We start from the raw sequence: 17545 nt of genomic DNA, 5'->3' as shown, positions 1-17545 counted from the left end.
ACACCGAAGTCTTCCAGAGGGTACATCAACTCATCTAGATATTTGCCTAGTTTTACAACAGGCTACACAAAAAACACTAGTAAAATCAGTACAATCTAAAACTTCATTCCAACAATGACTTGTTTCTGCTGCTTCGTTTACCTTATGCTGAAATGTACGTACGGTATTTCTTTTCCAATTCATTTATGTGATAATAAGATGATAAAAAGCAAGTTTTCAGTAGGAGTCTTCTGTGATGTTTTTGTAAGTAATTTTTACCTGAGGTGTAACTTGGTGGTATGCAAAACAAATCTGATTCCTGGGAAGGGTACAGAAATCTGGAAAAGTTGAATGACACTTGTTTCAAGACCTCAGATTACAGTAGGACCATGTTTCTCAACCGGTGGTACATGTATCTTTAGGAGTATGCATGAGAAGTCTGGAGGTACTTTTACATTGTTTTTGAAAACGGGGTGTTTAAAAAAAGGTTGAGAAACACTGGATTAGCAGAATGCCCCAAACTGGTTTGGTTGTTGTTGTTCTCTATCCAAGAGGTAGCCGTGTTAGTCTGTAGCTTCGACAACAACAAGAATTCTTGTGGCACCTTATAGACTAACAGATATTCTGGAGCATAAGCTTTCGTGGGCAAAGACCTGCTTCATCAGATGCACGAGTGGTGGTGGGGGGGTGGTTTCAGAGGCGTATATAAAGAATGAGGTCCCAGTAAAAGGGGGGGCAGAGTTTCTACTGACCATGCAAATTTACACCTGTCCCCACACACAGAGAAAACGTTATTCTGCACAGGGATGGAAAAATCTGCACGTGGATAGGCAAAAGGAGACGAGACAGTGCTCTGGGTACCAGTAACCGAAGGAACCAAAGGGAGCGGCTGTGGTTGCATAGATGCTCCCTTGGACTGGCTGCAGCGCCTCGAGCCCCAGCACCAAGGCGGCAGGGGGCGATGGCTGACAGCCCAGCCAGGAGCAAACCTCGCGCCTACGCCCTCTCCAGTCTTTCGGCCACCTGCTGCCGTCCCTTGCCTCAGTGTCTCCAGCTGCCGGGAAGAGGGAGGGGCAATAGGGCCAGGAGCCCCAGGAGGGCGGGGCTCGCCGCCAGTCAGTGTCGGGCCACGCCCATGTCTGGAGGGGGCGGCTTCCGCCTGTAGAAGCCCTGATTCCAGGCTGGCGGCGTTTTTCCCGCTAGTTAGCGGGATTCCGCAGCGGGCGGCAGCGGGGGCTCGAGGCAGATTGACCTTCTCCCCGACCCGTAGCTGGATCCGAGGCGGAAGCGCGGGGCGTATCTGAGACCTGCGGCGCGGCAGCGCTTGCCTGGCTCACAGCAGGGGCGCGAGTGCCCAGCATGAGGCGGTCGCTGGGGAGGGGCGCGCGCCTCTCCCGCCCTCTCCTCCTCCTCGCGCTCCTGTGGCTGGGCTCGAGCCGCGGCGCGTGCCCCTGCGAGGAGCCCGCGCTCTGTCGCCCTGTCGCCGGCACCCCGGAGTTTGAGGTAAGCCGGCGGGCCCCGCTCGGCCGCCTCAGCTGCCCAGCGTCCACTGGCCTCGCCCCGGCCGCCGGGGCAGCCTGGGATGCCCTGGGGGGTCCCTCGCCGGGCCCAGACACTCCCGCGCGGTGGCTCGTCGGGGCTCGGGGACGTGGGCGAAGCAAGGCCCGTTGGCCGCAGCCCTTCGTGCGGGGCGCCGCTAGCCTGGGGGCTGTGACTGGCCTGGTGAGCGGCCAGCTGTGGCCGGGAGTCTTTGCAGCAGCCCGGCAGCGCCAGCGAGGGGGAGGCGGAGGGAGGTGCGAGCTGTGACTCCCCTAGAGCCAAGGCTGGGGCTGGGGACGGACCGGATTTGTTGTGTTTGTCACTCACGGTTCGGGGTTAACGAGGTGCTCCTTTTTTTTTTTTTGGCTCCAGCGTATTTTTCTGGTCGTGTTCCCCTTAGTGGTGAGACTTTGAAATGTGATGAGGGTTTGATCCTCAAATCTTGGTCTCTGCTAAATTGCAGAGATGATTTATTCAACCTCCTGCTGGGATGGGCTGAGTTGGCTTCAGTAGATGAATTGTAATGCAGGATCACCTTACTGAAGTTTTAAGTAAGTCTGAATTAGTTTATTAGCAAACTTTCAGTTGCTCTAATCAAACAGGGCAGATTTATTTGGTCTAGTAGCTTCTGTTTGATTAAAAAAAATAATAATGAACTAGGTTAGTATGACTTACTGAAAACTGGCATTGGATCCTGTCAAAACTCCCACCAGTTTGTCTGTGTTTTGAGATCAGTCTGTTGAATTTGGCAGGCACTAATGCAGTTGTAAAGGACAATTTGTCTTTTGAGAAGCATGAATAATGTAACTTTTTTACTCTGTCTAGAACAGTGCTTCCTAAAGTGCAATACGGATATCACCAGTGGTACACAAAAGGGTTTCAAGTTGTATGTGGTAGAAAACAAATTAATAAAAATCAGGAGATGAGCACTGAGGGTGGCACTGGGAGAGAGAGGATACAGCGATAAGACTTAAGTACCAAAAGGGGTACATAGGTAATATAAGTTTGGGAAACAATGATCTAGAATGTATTTGGGATGTAAGAGAGAGGAATGATGCAGCCGAATTTAAACTAAACTATTTTGAGTGTTTGACAATTGATGTGGTTTGAATAACTTTTTGCTCTGCTTTTGCAGGTGTTTGTATTTGATGTTGGAGGAAAAGCTTGGAAGTTCTATGATTGGTCACAGATTACAACTGTGGCAACTTTTGGAAAATATGACCCTGAGCTAATGTGTTATGCTCATTCAAAAGGATCCAGGGTAGTACTTAAAGGTTGGTTACAGTTAAAGAAATGTGGGTTTTTATGTATTACAGGAAGGTTGCAACATTCACAAATTTAACAATTGCAAATTCAATTATTTGTGAGTGGCTTGGGGAGTCAGTTTTTCTTTCCCGTGCCTGACTCGGTGGGCAGAGCATGCTTCTGAGCAGCTGTTCTCCCAGCCTTCTGGCCATGGTTACTGCTGCAGGTACCCGTGGGGGGTGGAAACAAGAGATTTCCCCCCCCACCGCACATACACCCTGGCCTGGGCATCCTGCACTCCCTGGGGCTGCAGGCGGAGCAGAGGAGGGTGTGGACGAGGCCAGGCTGCAGGGTCATGGTACCCTGGCCTATGTACATGGCCTGGCCTATGTACGGCAGAGCATCTGGCCCCACCTCCAGCTGCAGGCACAGCCCAGCCACTGACCATCCCCACAGCCGTGCTCCTGGGCTCTGTTTCTCCCCGCTGCTGCCCATAGCTGCCTGTGGCTCTGGAGCCTGCGAGCCCGCCGAGTTCCAATCCGGCCAGCCGCGGCTATGAGGAGAGAGCACTGCTGGACAGCACTGAGAGCAGCTCTGGGAGCCTCCGGGGTGGGGACCTGCAGCAGGCCCAGGGAGTTTCGTTCCAAGCCACAGCAGGTATTCCATATTTGTGAAAAATAAACAGTCGCAAGAGTTCTCAACACCAAATCCTCCTGAATGTTGCGACCCTCCTGTACTATAAGGGGATAGTATATCCTCTTTTGCATAGGGTCATAAAACATTACCACCCAGAATTTTTTTTTTTTAAAGGCAAAACTCCAATTCCTTCTGCAATAACTACTTCAGTGGCAGTGAAGTAAGGGATCTAGTGTGTAAGAGATCAGTAGAGGCCATGTAAGAATGGAGATGATGATGTGGTAGGAGAAATAGCGTATGCAGGGCATATGTTGGATCTGTGCTCTGTGTATTTTATATAGTACTTAAATAAATATTGAATTAAGCAGCTATAACTCAGTCTTAGAGGTTCTTGCATGGGAATATGCCAAATATATATTAGGAGGAAGGTACATTTAAAGTATTATTGTTTTAAAAAAAAATTAGTGTAATACATCGGAGGCTGAAAATACTGACCATATTGGGATTTTTATTTGAAACTCCTCATTTGTGAACACAGCAACATAAGAAGAAGGAGTCACAATGACTAGAAATATCACAAAAGTGTCCACTTCCAGGAAGGCAGAACAGTTGGTCACAGTGATTGAAGAAGGGATAATTAGGAGTAGTAGAATGAAACTGCAAACTAAAATTCAAGAATAATCTCAGATGACACATAGTAAAATCTCCTAAGGAAACTGTACCAAAACAAAAAAAAAAAATCCACCTCACACTTCAATTGGCTTCCACTATACAGTCCACATATAACACAGAGGTGAAGTCTATTCAACAATAGTACTTGCTCCCACATCTACTATTATTCAATAAGTGGTAAGTTTATTGACATTTCTTGTTTAGGAGATGTACCTGTGAAAGACATTGTTGACCCTGCTAACAGAACAGCCTGGATTATACAACAGGTGGACCTGGCCAAAAAGCAATATATGGATGGAATTAATCTAGACATAGAACAAGAAGTTAAAGAGCGGTCACCTGAATACTATGCATTAACAGCTTTGGTTAAAGAAACTACGGATGCTTTTCATAGTCAAATTCCAGGATCCCAGGTGAAAACAAAATGTATTTTATAAAATCACAGATTTTTCACTCTGTGAAGTCCTGGCAATTTTTATTCCATATGTATGAAACATTTGTCTGTAAAGTTCTGAACAAGTGGCATTGTTTCCCAAGTGTGTGTGTGTGTTTTTTGTTAATTATACATATTTATATCACTGTAGTGTCTAGGAGTAGTAGTTCTATAGAAGTATATCACAGAGCTAGGTGCCATACAAATAGTTACAAATAGCTATATTCTATTTTTCTCCTAAGAATAATTTAAAAGGGTTTCTTTATGGAATATTGAAACAGAGACCATTTCACTGGGATTGATAGTTATTTTTGTTATAGACCAGGCGTGTCCAGCCCGCAGGCCGCATGCGGCCCCACAAGATCGTAAACTTTTAACATTGTTATGTGATTTATATACATTAACTATATAATATATATTATATGCGGCCCAAGACAATTCCTCTTCGCTCAGCGCAGCCCAAGCAAGCCAAAAGGTTGGACACCCATGTTATAGACCACCTTGGTGTGGTGGCTGTGAGCAGTAAATCACTCATCTGTTGTTGTTGGTATGGTTTAAGGAAACATGGAAAATACTGGTTAGTTTAGCATGCTCTTAGAAAATCTTTATATCTTTAGTAATCAGATTGCTAAAATATTAATAGTAGGTTAATCGTGTTTCATGTTTGCAGATTGCTGTTGGTTATAGGTTGTAATTCTGTTTTTGGGTGTAGCAAATTATGCACACAAGACTTTGCAGACAACACACACAAAAAGGGTGAATCAGGCTTTGGGCCTGCAGTCTTGACTGTGCCCCCTTTATGAATATTAATACTATAGTTGTAAAGGCCGAGTTGCTCTGACAACTAAGAAGTATTTCATTATTTTACAGGGTTTTAGCTGAATATCTTCTTTTACAACCAGTGGATTTTAAATAATGTAATGTTTTGAAAAAAACCCCTAAAGGTTTGCATAACTTTGCTTTACAAAACAGCAAAGCAACAGAATATATAAATTCCCAACTAGATACATACAAAGTTGTGCTTTTCTCGATTAGGTGACCTTTGATGTGGCTTGGTCTCCAGCATGCATAGACAATAGATGCTACAACTACAGTGGGATTGCAGATGCTTGTGACTTCTTGTTTGTGATGTCATATGATGAGCAGAGTCAGATCTGGAAAGAATGTATTGCAAGAGCTAATGCACCTTACACTCAGACCTTACATGGTGAGAAATAGTCAGTGTTACCAACTGGCACAGCTTCTCTTTTAAAATAAATGATTGGAAGGTGATACTTTTTTTTCTTTATAAATATAAAACATATATTAAATGACTTTGAATTGCATTCTATAATGTTCTGTTAGAGCCATCGGTACCATTAAAATCTACTAAGAAATATTTTCACATTGGGAGACTAGACACCTTAGATTTTTTTTGGCACAGTGGATGGACTTAGATCAGTTATGTGCTGTTTGACACTGGCACTACGTGTCAGTTTCATGGAAAGGTGTTGAATTTGAATGAGCACAATTAGCACCTACCTAAAACTCTACCTGTACCTATTTAACGTCTTTCTTGACTGAAAATTATTTAAATATGCCAGGAATGTTTCATGCAGTCTGTAAACCTGACCTGGAGCGGTGAAATTTCAGCTACCTAAACATCTTGAACTGCCTTATTCTACTGTTAAACTTTTCCTTTCTGTGCATAATGCAGAACTTTGTTGAAATAAGAATTCTTATTTCAATAATTTTGGCAGCTTTCTGCATATACCAAAATGTCCTCCATTTTTTCCCTTGCTGGCCAGGGTATCCTGTGAAAGCATGACTGTGAAAGTGAGCTGGTGGCTTCCATGTAACTGTTTAATATCTTGCAAAAAATTGGTACATGAGGTTTATTTTTTTAAATACTTGAAGAAATATCTAAAATACAATACCAGTTACTTAAGTTTTGTGATCCTATGGTAAATCCAACAGTAATAGGACATTATATCAAAGGAATTAAGTTTGTAAGAGGGTATAAATATATTTGTATTTTGAATATGTGCCTCAGTGGGGACACTGGCCCTGTGGCAAGGTGTGGTGGGGGGGTCTGGCTCTGCACTCCCAGAAGGTGACCTTGGACAGATGGCTGGGTGTTGGGTAGCCAGCTCTCAGAGCCTCACAGAGTACCCAACACACACTCTGGGAGTGATTCAAAGGTGGGATAGGTCCTTGGCCACAGCCACTGCTGCAGTGTTGGCCAGAAGCCCCAGCTCCTTAAGAAACGCTGGCTTGCGAGGTAATTGCTCCCTCCCTTCACCCTGTTGGTGAACCTGAGCTGCCCTGCTGACCTTTGCTTCATTAGTATTGAGAAATGTGCCTTAGGCATATATTCTAAGGCACGAATGGATCCTTATGACCTGCTATAGAACTTCTCCAAAATAATTACCAGCACATATCTCTGAAAAAATAATTTTATTTAAATACTGTCAGCCATGGAGGTCCTTGGTAAACTGTTCCAATGATTAATTCCTATTTGTAGTCTGAATTTGTCGGCTTCAGCTTTCAGTTGTTGGATCATTTTGTACCTTTGTCTGCTCATTTGAAAGTCCATTACAGTAAGGTCTCAGAGTACACGAGGGTTCCGGTTTTTTCCCCGACAGAACACATGTTCTGCAGCTTGGGAAACAGCAGAAAAGTAAGCCCTGGGGTAGAGGAGGGCAGTTGGGGAGGGTTAAGCCTAGTGGTGGCTTGGGGCCTTTGTGGGGGAGGGTTGGGGGCTATGCCTAGTGGTGGGTTGGGGGTGCAGGTGGGTGAGGGTAGAGTTGAGCTGGAGCTGCGCTTGGGTGGTGAGTTGGAGCCCTGCTCGGCTGGTGAGCTGGGCTGTGGGGGGCGGAGGATTGAGCTGGAACCAGAGGCATGCGCAGGTGGTGAGCTGGCAGGGGGTTTGAACTGGAGCCGTGCAGGGTGGGCGTCTTGAATCAGAGCCACGTGCAGATTATGAGCCAGCAGGTGTGTTGAACTGGAGCCAGGGGTTGAACTGGAGCTGTGTGAGGCAGGCAGGTGGCTTAAACCAGGGTCGGGGTAAGCTGGAGCTGTGCATGAGGGGTGGTAAGCCAGAGCCAGGCGTGGGCGTGTGGGGTGAGCTGGAGCTGTGTACGGGTGGTGAGCTGGCAGTGGTGTTGAACTGGGGCTGGGGAGTTTGAGCCAGAGCTGTGCCTGAGGGGTGGTGAACTAGAGCCAGAGGTGCGGGGGTGGGCAGTGAACAGGAGCTACGTGCAGGTGGTGAGCGGAGCTGGGGGCGCTGAGTCTGTGTACTCTGAGACCTTACTGTATTAAATAACTTTCCCACATGGAGATATTTATGAACTGTTGTCAAGTCACTGCTTGACCTGCTTTGCTAAGCTAAATAGGTTGAACTCCAAACTATCATTATAAGTTTATCGCTGTATATTTTTAATCATTTTCCAAACCCTCTGAAATTTGTCAACATCCTTCCTCAATTTTTGGCTCTAGAACTGAATACCACAGAAGTCCTACTATTTCCAAATAAAGAGGTAATCTCTGTTCCTGCTCGAGATTCTCCAGTTTGTGCCTCTTAGGATCACATTAACTTTTTGGCCACAGTGTCACACTAGAAGATCACGTTGAGCTGATTATGCACTATTCACCTCCGGTCTTTTTTAGAATCGCTGCTTCCCAGAATAGAGTTGTCCATCTTGTAAGTGTGGTCTGCATTATTTGTTCCTAGCTGTATTAAAATGTGCATTGTTTGCTTGTACCTAGTTTACTAAGTGTTCCAGCTTGCTCTCACTCAGTGACCTGTCTTTTTCCTTTTAGTTCCATCTGCCAACTTTATCATTGACTGTGTGTTTTCTTCCAGCTCCTCAGTCAAAATTCTAAACAGTGTCGGGCCAAGAAACATGCATGACTCCACAGGACACAGGCCCATTCAGTGATTTCCCCATATGTAGTTATATTTTATTACTTATCAGCTAGCCAGGTTTTAATCAATTTAATGCGTGCCTTGTTAATTTTATATCATTCTAGTTTTTTAATCAAAATTTTGTGATATATTGAGTGACACATTTACAGAAGTCTTGGTGGCAGCACTGTTACCTTTTATCAACCACATTAGTGATCTTGGAAAAGATACCAAGTTAGTTTGACAAGGTCTGTTTTACTTAAGCCCATATAGATTCATGTTAACTACATTGCCTTATTAAGTAAATATATACAGCAGAAAAAAAAATTCATGTAACTTTATATTTTCCTTCAAATTAGGATATGACAGCTACATTAATATTAGCATTGAGCCTAAGAAGCTTGTGATGGGTGTTCCGTGGTATGGCTATGATTATGTGTGTCAGAATTTGTCTAAGGTAAGATGAAGCCAGTTCTATCATAACTGTTTTTAAATATTTTTTTCTATGATATGCTATGTAACTCTTGTTTTTTTTAAACAACAAGAAGTGTAAAGACAGTGTGGTCTATAAGATAAGAGCACAGGACTGGAACAGAAGAGAATAGTGTCCCTTTGCTCCTCTGTAAAATTAAGATGATGGATAATTGGGCACCGGAAAGTGTTTTGAAATCTTTGGATGAGATGAGCTATAAAAGTATATAGCCCCTCTTTCTGAGGCTCTCTTATCTCTTCTTCAGATAGCGAAGCCCTTATTCCTCCCTCTGCTGAAATTTGGTGGACCCCCTTTAAGACTGTTGGTCTCTGGGTTTTTAGTGCTTCCATTCATGTGCAGGTGCACAAGTCAGTAATCTACTCTATGGCCTCCAGGATATTATAATTGATGGGTACAATAAATCAAGGAATTACATTGTTTGTTCCTGAAGAGGATAAAGGTAAATTAAAAGGAAGAGGAAGGGAACAGGCAAAGAAATCAGAGATGTTAAATGAGTCCCTAACCCTCCAACACCTTCAAATAAAAGACCACAAACTAAACCAGTATGATGCAGGTCTCCTCCCCCTAACCTTCCCCAGTGCTCCCTAGGAGCCTTACCTTCGGGATGGAAGGACTGGGAATGTGATGTGAATGGCTGGTCTCCCTTCCTTTCAGCTAAATGGAGTCCCCTGGTGGTCTTGAGCCCTGACTTTTGGGTTCGTCTTTCTTTCAGTCCTTGCTGATGCCGGAGAATCATAGGGTTGGTCCCTGCTGCGGAGCTTGGAGCTCTGAGTCAGTATCTGACCCTGTAATACGGAGAGTTAAAATAGCCATTTTCCCTTTTACTACAGAGAAGATGCGCTCTTGAGCAGCAGTGGCAACCAAGGGTAGTGAGTGGGTCTCATGACTGGCCATCTTTCATTTCAGTGGGCCACAAGATTGAAATCAATCATGCATTATTCATGACTCCAAGAATAAGATTAAAGACATTAATATATGGCATGCTGAATATGTCAAAACCAAGTAGAAGTGCTTTAATCATTCATATAGTAGTAGGTCTGTCGTCAACTTTAAGTACCAAAAAAAAAAAAATACATTTCCTCTTATGTTACAATATCAGGTCTGCCCTTGGCCTCTTCGCTGCCTTCACTCCCAAGCACATCCCACCCTGGTCCTCCCTCTCAGCAGTTCCAGAATGGCATGTATCATCTGATTCATGGCATTCGAGTTCTGAGAGGGAGGAGCAGGGATAGGTATAGTGGAACTCTGTGAGGAGTGAGGGAGGCCCCCCCTGGTGTGCAAGAAACATGGTTGATAGGTACAGAGAGGGGGTACATGGACTGCACATGGAATCCTTATGGGCCACAGGTTGCAAGCTACTGCTCATGTTGGCAGAAGCAGCAGCCTCAAGACTTCTTGTAAGCAGCTCTCTCCCTCCTCACATGGTGCCTGACATGTTCAGGCATATGAAGGCTCTCTGGGATCTGCAGATGATTGCCGAGGTATGCCAGCCAGGTTCTTGGACCAGCCCCTTTTAGACATTGGGGTTCAAGCATAGGTGAGTCAAGTAGCCTCAATTTAAGGTCCAGTCTCTGCCTCTGCTCTTCCTCTGTGAAACTTTCTCTGAGTCCCCCAGATTGGCAAGGGGGCTACAAATGCAAAGTATTGATTAGTTATTACCGTAATGCAAATAATGTAAAGTAAATATTAGAGGTATTTATTTCCCACAGTAGATTGGTATGAAAGGATGACAGTTACTCACTATAGTTAAATAATTTGAACTTTTTTTCCCTACATTTTATTGAAATATATAGTAATCCATATCTGGTGTGGGTATTCAGTTATTTTTGGCAGATGCATCTTTCCGGCTTTCTCCCCAGGTTTACCCCTTATGAATAGTTTAATACATCCAGGTAACATGAACCAGAACTCCTTTATTTACAGGATCATGTTTGCTCCCTCTCACCTGTTCCTTTTCGAGGAGCTCCGTGCAGTGATGCTGCAGGACGTCAAGTTGCCTATAAATCAATAATGAAGCAGGTGAATAGTTCTGCTTCTGGAATCCTGTGGGATGAGGAGCAGAAGGCTCCTTATTTAGAATATAAGGTAAGCTGTTTTTAGACAAGCATTTATGAGCTGTGGACTAAAAGTACATTAATCCTGTTTCTGTTCTTGTTAAGATAGAGTCTCAGGTGTGATCAGTCTACTTTGTGATGCTTGTATGTTGCAGGGTGGGTGGATTTCAGTTTAACTTGTTCTGGGGAACTCCTCCATTAACATTAGGCTGGCAGAAGCAGCAGAGTCGGCTCAGGTTCTAACCTGTCACCGCCACATTGAGAGAAGAGAATGTGTGTAATGCCGGGAAGAGGGCTTGGTGGAACAGAGTTCCCCTATGCTTATTCCCTGTCACAAGGCCCCAGAGGAATCTTATTCTACTGATGTAAGTTAAAACAGGCTCCGGTGGCTCTTAACTGCTGCTGGTGCTAGGTGGCACGAGCTCTTCTCCTCTTCACTGTGCCTAAACTCCATCAGGGTACAGTTGAAGACTGAATCCCCATGTTATTGGCATGTATTGATAACACTGAAAGTTTCTTATGGTTCCTTTGTAGATACTGTCAGTTACCTAGTATTAACATTTTGTATAATTTTCATACACTGATGACCGAAAGTTCTTAAAAGTAATCACCATCTGAAAGCAACATAGGATTTTTAATTGGTAAAATTCAATAACTTTTTAAAAATCAATATTTATTGCTAGAGACGAAAGCACATACTCTGATCAAATTTCATTTACTAGAGTAAACTTGATTAAAATCTTATCCCATGCCTTTGATATTATCACCTTTTTAAATTAACTTTTGTATACAAACTCAGGTCTGATCAACTCATTTAACCCAAACTAATTTATATATCTTTATGGTTGCTTGTCTAGAGATCAGAGAAACATACTGATAGGAGAGTATAGATCTTTGTTTGCCTATGTGTTATAGGAGAAAAATAGCTGTGGTTGTGGGTTATTTGGTTTTAAGAAACATGACAATGCCTTTTCACAAACTTCTTGCACTTTTGGAAAAGGAATTTTAGATTTTGTTTGCAGAATACTTTATGTGTAAGTCTAGAAGAAACACTGAACACATTGTATTCGTTTGAGCTTTTACTTAATTTATAATTATAGGTTTGCTTGATTGCATTTAATCTCTGTCTATGGTGTTTATATATGCCAACACAAATGTACTATCCACTTTTTATAGGACTCTCTTGGTCATTTTCATCAAGTGTGGTTTGATAATCCGCAGAGCATTTCATTGAAGGCAGCGTATACAACGAAACGTGGTTTAAGGGGTATTGGCATGTGGAATGGAAATTGTCTTGACTACTCCAGAAATCCCGTAGCAGAGCAGCAGACAGAAGCAATGTGGCAAGCCTTGAGACCATAGCAAATGTGTAAGACTGTGAATATTACCTCTGGAGTTAAAATGTCGAAAATTTAATTGGCAGTTATAATATTATGCCTTCTTGCAAGCATGCACTGATTACAAGCAAAACCTTATCTTGTCAGTCTAAGCTTGGGCTAATATTTTCATACAATAGAAATAACGTTTGTACCAATGCTTTTTTGTGCCAGTACTTGCCGGTACTGAGTACTGGCACCTCAGCAGTCGCAGGTGCAGGATTGTATGGGGTGTGGAAATCTGGTTGAGTGCTGGCTCCTCTTTATTAATAAACAAAAAAGCACTGATGAGAACAATAGCCAGAATCAGTTAAAATAATGTTAATGGATTTTCATAACTCTTGTAACTGGTATCAGGTCTTTAACCTGACATGCACAATATATTAAACAAATGTATGTTGAGCCATTTAAAAGAGCATTGGAGAGGGAGGTGTTCTGTTGAACACACATGCTCTGCTACCATCAGTTATTGTTCTTTTATTCTATAAACTTTATATCTTAAATACACTGACTAGTTAACGTTTAATTATATGTAGCATTTAGATTTGATGCCTGTGAAACAAGAATTAAATTTGCCCCTCTGCACTCACTGGAGTGGCAGGAGCCATAGGAAACAGAGTGGGTCTTTCCAGCCTTCTGTGATCTGCTCCACCAAGCCCACAATGTTCTTCTTCCTGCTGCTGCCATGAAGTGGTGCACCATGCCTGGGAGATGGTGGAATGGAGCAGGCTTTCCATTGCTCCTGCCGCCGTGGAGGGTGCCAGGAGGCAACCCTGCTGCTGCCCATGCACCAGGTCCCTATGTAATCCTCTGGGGGCCAGGCAGGAGTTGGCAACCAAAATAATAAGAGGCAATTTTTTTTCCAAATTCAGTTTTAAAAAAAAAAAAAAAAAAAAAATCAATAACTCGAGAGCTGCAGTGCATGTGAATACAAGACGGTCGCTAATAAATAACGTCAAACCATACTTTTGGTAACCCCCATTTTAAGAATAGCGCACACAGTGATTTGTAATGCAATACATGTTTACTGTGGGATGTTCACTGGTTTTTTAATGTGTTCTCTTGAGGTTGCTTTGTTGTTGTTGGCAAATTTCTCAGTGAAAATGAGACATAAAGGGAGCCCAGATGAGCTCAATATAAATGTGAAGGATTAGGTCCATTCAGTTTCAAATTCTGTGTTCGTCTTTGATTTTCCTCTTTTTTTTGAAGCCATTGCAACTCCACTTTAATTATGCCAGTTTTATTTCACATTTAATTTCACCTTTTTTTCTTAGAATGTGTGTTGCCTTTCACAGCAGGAATTCCTCAGACCTTTTCCTTTTACAAAATCAAGACTTTATAAGCAACACGATCAAAACACAAACAGTATCATATCCCACAGTGGACTACAAATATTAAAGGGGGATTTATCCAATGTTTTGAAATCACATATCGTTGGCTATTTAGATATGAGTTGTTCATTTGTGGGCTTTTAGGCATTCGCTATCGAAAGCAATCGGAAGGTTGTAAGTGTGCATGTGAGGCTTTTTCCCCGCCCCCCCTAAATTTGCAGTTATAGCACTGGGAGCCACAAAGAAGTCCTTAAAGAGCCTCATGCAGCTCTGGAGCCACAGGTTGCAGACCCTTGCCCTGGGCCCTGCAGGCTAAACTCAATATGGGGGATCATCCCATCCATAGGATGGTTGGGACAGTTGCTGTAGGGTCCCCCAGAGTGTCGGTCCCACAGCAGCCACCCTGAACAGTTCGATGGACCAGAGGACTGAGTGCAGTGCTCCCTTGCTCTTGAGTCTGGAGGGAGGCCATTCTGCCTCAGTGCCATAACATTGTAAAAGTGAGATATTATCCAAATCTCCTGTGTATGGTTTTTTAAATACAACAATGAAAGAAAAAATCTTTTCTAGTCCTACAGGTTGGAACTCCCAGATCTCACATCTGGGGACCTGACCCCCATCTCCATCCTGATTCTGGTCTTGGCGAGCCACCCTACTACCAGCCCCAGCCTCAATGCTTCCTGCTGCAGATCCTGCCACCAGCCCCACTGCTGTTGGTTGTAAGCTCTCACCCTGGCTAGGCTGCTGGATGCCAGCCTGCTGCCATGAGCTCCAGCCTGGGGTTCTTTAATCCAGGATCTTCTGTTTCTGCTGGACCATGGGTGTTGCCAGACCAGAAAATCCCAGTTTTCAGAGGTACAACCTGTATAGTGTATGTGTTGCAAAGATACGTCCGTAGCTGGGAAACACTTATGCAAGTGTTTAATTTTGTACGCTGTGAGCAGACCCATTAAAGTCAGTGGGACTACACACACATTTACTGAAGCTGATATACTGTTATTTTGTAAATGTTGATATCCTACGGAGTCTGTGGACACTCTGAAATAATTAGTAGAAGTCTGACATTCCCCAGTACCGAGCATTGTCTGGTTAGGCCTCGTCTATACAACAACTTTTAACTGATATTGCAGTAGGATGACAGAGCCTCAGGAATGAAAGTTGTCTGTCTGTAATACTGACATATTTGTAATTCTGAACAAAATGTTACAACTGTTCTTTCAAAACTACAACTATGGACTTAATAGAGCTTGAAACGTTATTATTCAGAAGAAAAATGCATTTATGAACCATCTCAATTCATATAAAACGGAGAAATGGTTCCCTTACCATGTCACATCAGTTATTTTAAAAAGTACAGTAAACCCTCAATTTAACAGACTAATGGGGAAAGGGGTGTCTGTTTAATGCCGAAAGTCTGTTTATATTTGAATGGTTATACTGTATAATGATGCAGTGACCTTCCTAGCCCATCACTCACTCTTGTTCTGTGCCTGGCCTCTTCCCTTCCCCCATCCTGCACCATTCTTCCCCTCATACCTCCATCTCCCCCTCCTAATTATTAGGAGAGGACCTGAATGCCGGCCTGGCTCCTTGCAGCTCTCAGCGCTGTAGGTCCCCCAGCCCCAGCAGAAAGGTAGAGCATGGCCACCCCTAGCATGCCAGCGGGCTGCAGCCTAGTGCCATTGCAGGCGGCGATGGACAGGTACCAACAATCTCCATGCACATGGGGCTGGTGGAGGAGAGCTCCTGTACCCCACCGCAGGCCCCCATCCCCCTGGCCCCTCCAGCCCCGGTGGCCCTAGCCATTCTGGCAGCTTCTCCAGTCCCAGTGGTGGCTCTGGTGAGCATTTATTTAGGGGAGGTGAAGTGGGGCTGGCAGACAGTGTCCATTATTTCTCAAGGGTTTTTTTTGTTTTGTTTTTTCTGCTGCCTGGTTGTGTGGTTGACTGGTCAGTTCATAACTCTCAGGCTCTTCTGTAGTTTCTCTGCTAATTGAAAAGTACTTTACATAGTGTCAGAGAACTTTTCTGTTAGGGTAACTGGCCACTGCTGGGGGTGTGTACAACTACTGCTGAATACAGTTTAGCTCAAATGGATTTGTGTGGATTGCTTGCTGCAGAAGTATATTAGGAAAACTCTCAATGGGCTTTCAATTGCAATAAGGGAGGTTTAGTTTGGACATTAGAAAAAACTTCTAAACTGTCAGGGTGGTTAAACACTGGAGTAAATTGCCTAGGGTGGCTGTGGAATCTCTATCATTGGAGAGATTATTTGCTGCTGTGTGCGCTTTATTTACCAACTTTTATTAAAACTTCAAAAATTAAACATTTGAGTCTGATTCATCAACTAGAATATTAGGTGATCTATTTACAATGTCAAGTGTTTTTGTATCATTAACTGCAAAGCATAGACCCAGAAGCCCAGACTACCCGTTCCCTGCTCTTATTTATTAAGTACTGTTAGTGGGATTCATGCTGTGTAAAAAGAAAAGAGACAGCCCCTTCCATCTGGAGTTTGAAATCCTAAACTGCTCCAAGAGAATAAGAGTTCAGATTCATAGCCTTTGGGGGTCCAGTCTTGAAATGGAGCATGGGGGTGGTTGTTTGGCTCATTTTGTTGAGTAGGCTTTATGGAAGGATTTAAAGGCTAACATTGGAGTCAGAGGGTTTGTTTGGTTCACAAGAACTTTCACATACTAGTACCAATATGCTGTCTGTTTCTGTCACTTGAAATATTAGTGTATCTTGTCAGTTTTGTAGCCACTTCAATTTAATCTTGTGCATCTTATTGCTTAGTATATATAATACCCTTTGGAACTGTGGGAGAAAGCAGGACAGAATGGAGAAAGTTAATATGGAAAGGGTACTATTTTTCTCTTCCAGAGATCTGATATTCCACACAGGAGTATGCCTGTTACCTCCACTCTGAATCTGGTTAATAAATACTATGTGCTTGACATTGTTGTTCATGTAAATCAAACATTGATCATATTTACAACCTCATGACTCGGACAAGAGCACTTGACTGTCATCAGTGCATCTATACTGAATGAGAGAAACTACAAAACAGGAAGCAAATTTACATTTTCTGGTGTTCTTCCCTGTTTTATGTATTGGTAGAATAACAAGTGATGTGATAATTTAGAGAGAGCTATGTTTACAATTCTTGGATTTCAAAGCATAATGAAGGGGATATCTGAAACCATATTTTGCTGCCCTGGGCCTGTAAAAACTGCTGTTTTATTTATTAAACTGAGCCAGATGTGACTCCAAACAAAAAAAACTCCCAACACCCTAACTTACATTTTTTTATTTACAATTATGAATATACTTCAAATTATGATTGCACTTTGATCTTCATTACATAAAATTGACATGTTTCAGTAAGTCACTATTTGAACATTTTTAATGCAATTTCTTTACTTTGATTAGTTTTTAATCTAAAATAGGTTAAAACGTATGCTTTATAAGTATAATTGAATTAGTTACAAAAATCTTAGGGCATTTAAAATTAACGTACAATTTTGCTATCTTACATGTTGAAAAATCTGTTTCAATGAAGGGTAGGAACATAGAAACAAATACAGGGGTGTTTAAATATAGTATAAATATTTTACATAATCCTAAATAATGTGATGTTTCTAAAATTTTGGCGTTTCAGACTGGAGTATTAAAGATGAATGAATTTTCTTCTGTGTCAGCTCTGCTCTCAGTGCTCGTAAATCAGAGACTGCCTGTTTTCTCATCTGCAAAAGAAACACTGATTATTTGAGAGATTATGAAGCTGCAGATATAGTATAGTTAAGATTTAATTTTATTGGGTGTTAAGTGGATATAGAATGTGCTTTTCATCTTCAGAACCCTTTGATTCTAATTGGTTTTAACCCTTCATTCTGCATGTT

The 17545-nt window shown here is 42.8% G+C and overlaps 2 protein-coding genes across 5 annotated transcripts in view; one reads left to right on the top strand and one right to left on the bottom strand.

Annotated features, from left to right (window-relative positions):
* The first annotated feature begins 1143 nt into the window (after nt 1-1143).
* Nucleotides 1144-17545, top strand: part of CTBS (chitobiase) — a 39849-nt gene continuing 23447 nt past the window's right edge. The window contains exons 1-8 of one of the 4 annotated variants that reach the window (XM_075003364.1): nt 1144-1482; nt 2654-2792; nt 4276-4484; nt 5540-5711; nt 8750-8847; nt 10807-10968; nt 12114-12306; nt 14215-17218. In XM_075003364.1, coding sequence (XP_074859465.1) covers nt 1339-1482; nt 2654-2792; nt 4276-4484; nt 5540-5711; nt 8750-8847; nt 10807-10968; nt 12114-12299 — 1110 coding nt within the window. In that variant the 5' untranslated portion in view covers nt 1144-1338 and the 3' untranslated portion in view covers nt 12300-12306; nt 14215-17218. Of the gene's footprint in view, nt 1483-2653; nt 2793-4275; nt 4485-5539; nt 5712-8749; nt 8848-10806; nt 10969-12113; nt 13219-14214; nt 17219-17545 lie in introns of those variants that run through there. The other 3 variants (XM_075003365.1, XM_075003366.1, XM_075003363.1) reach the window with 3 other exon arrangements.
* Nucleotides 17262-17545, bottom strand: part of SPATA1 (spermatogenesis associated 1) — a 33646-nt gene continuing 33362 nt past the window's right edge. Inside the window, exon 13 of the mRNA XM_075003268.1 lies at nt 17262-17389. Coding sequence (XP_074859369.1) covers nt 17285-17389 — 105 coding nt within the window. The 3' untranslated portion in view covers nt 17262-17284. The remainder of the gene's footprint in view (nt 17390-17545) is intronic.

Source organism: Carettochelys insculpta, chromosome 9, assembly GCF_033958435.1.
Source record: "Carettochelys insculpta isolate YL-2023 chromosome 9, ASM3395843v1, whole genome shotgun sequence".
NCBI classification, from domain to species: domain Eukaryota; kingdom Metazoa; phylum Chordata; order Testudines; family Carettochelyidae; genus Carettochelys; species Carettochelys insculpta.
The sequence above is the reverse complement of the archived record's forward strand: the minus strand, read 5'-3'. Positions and strand labels throughout refer to the sequence as shown.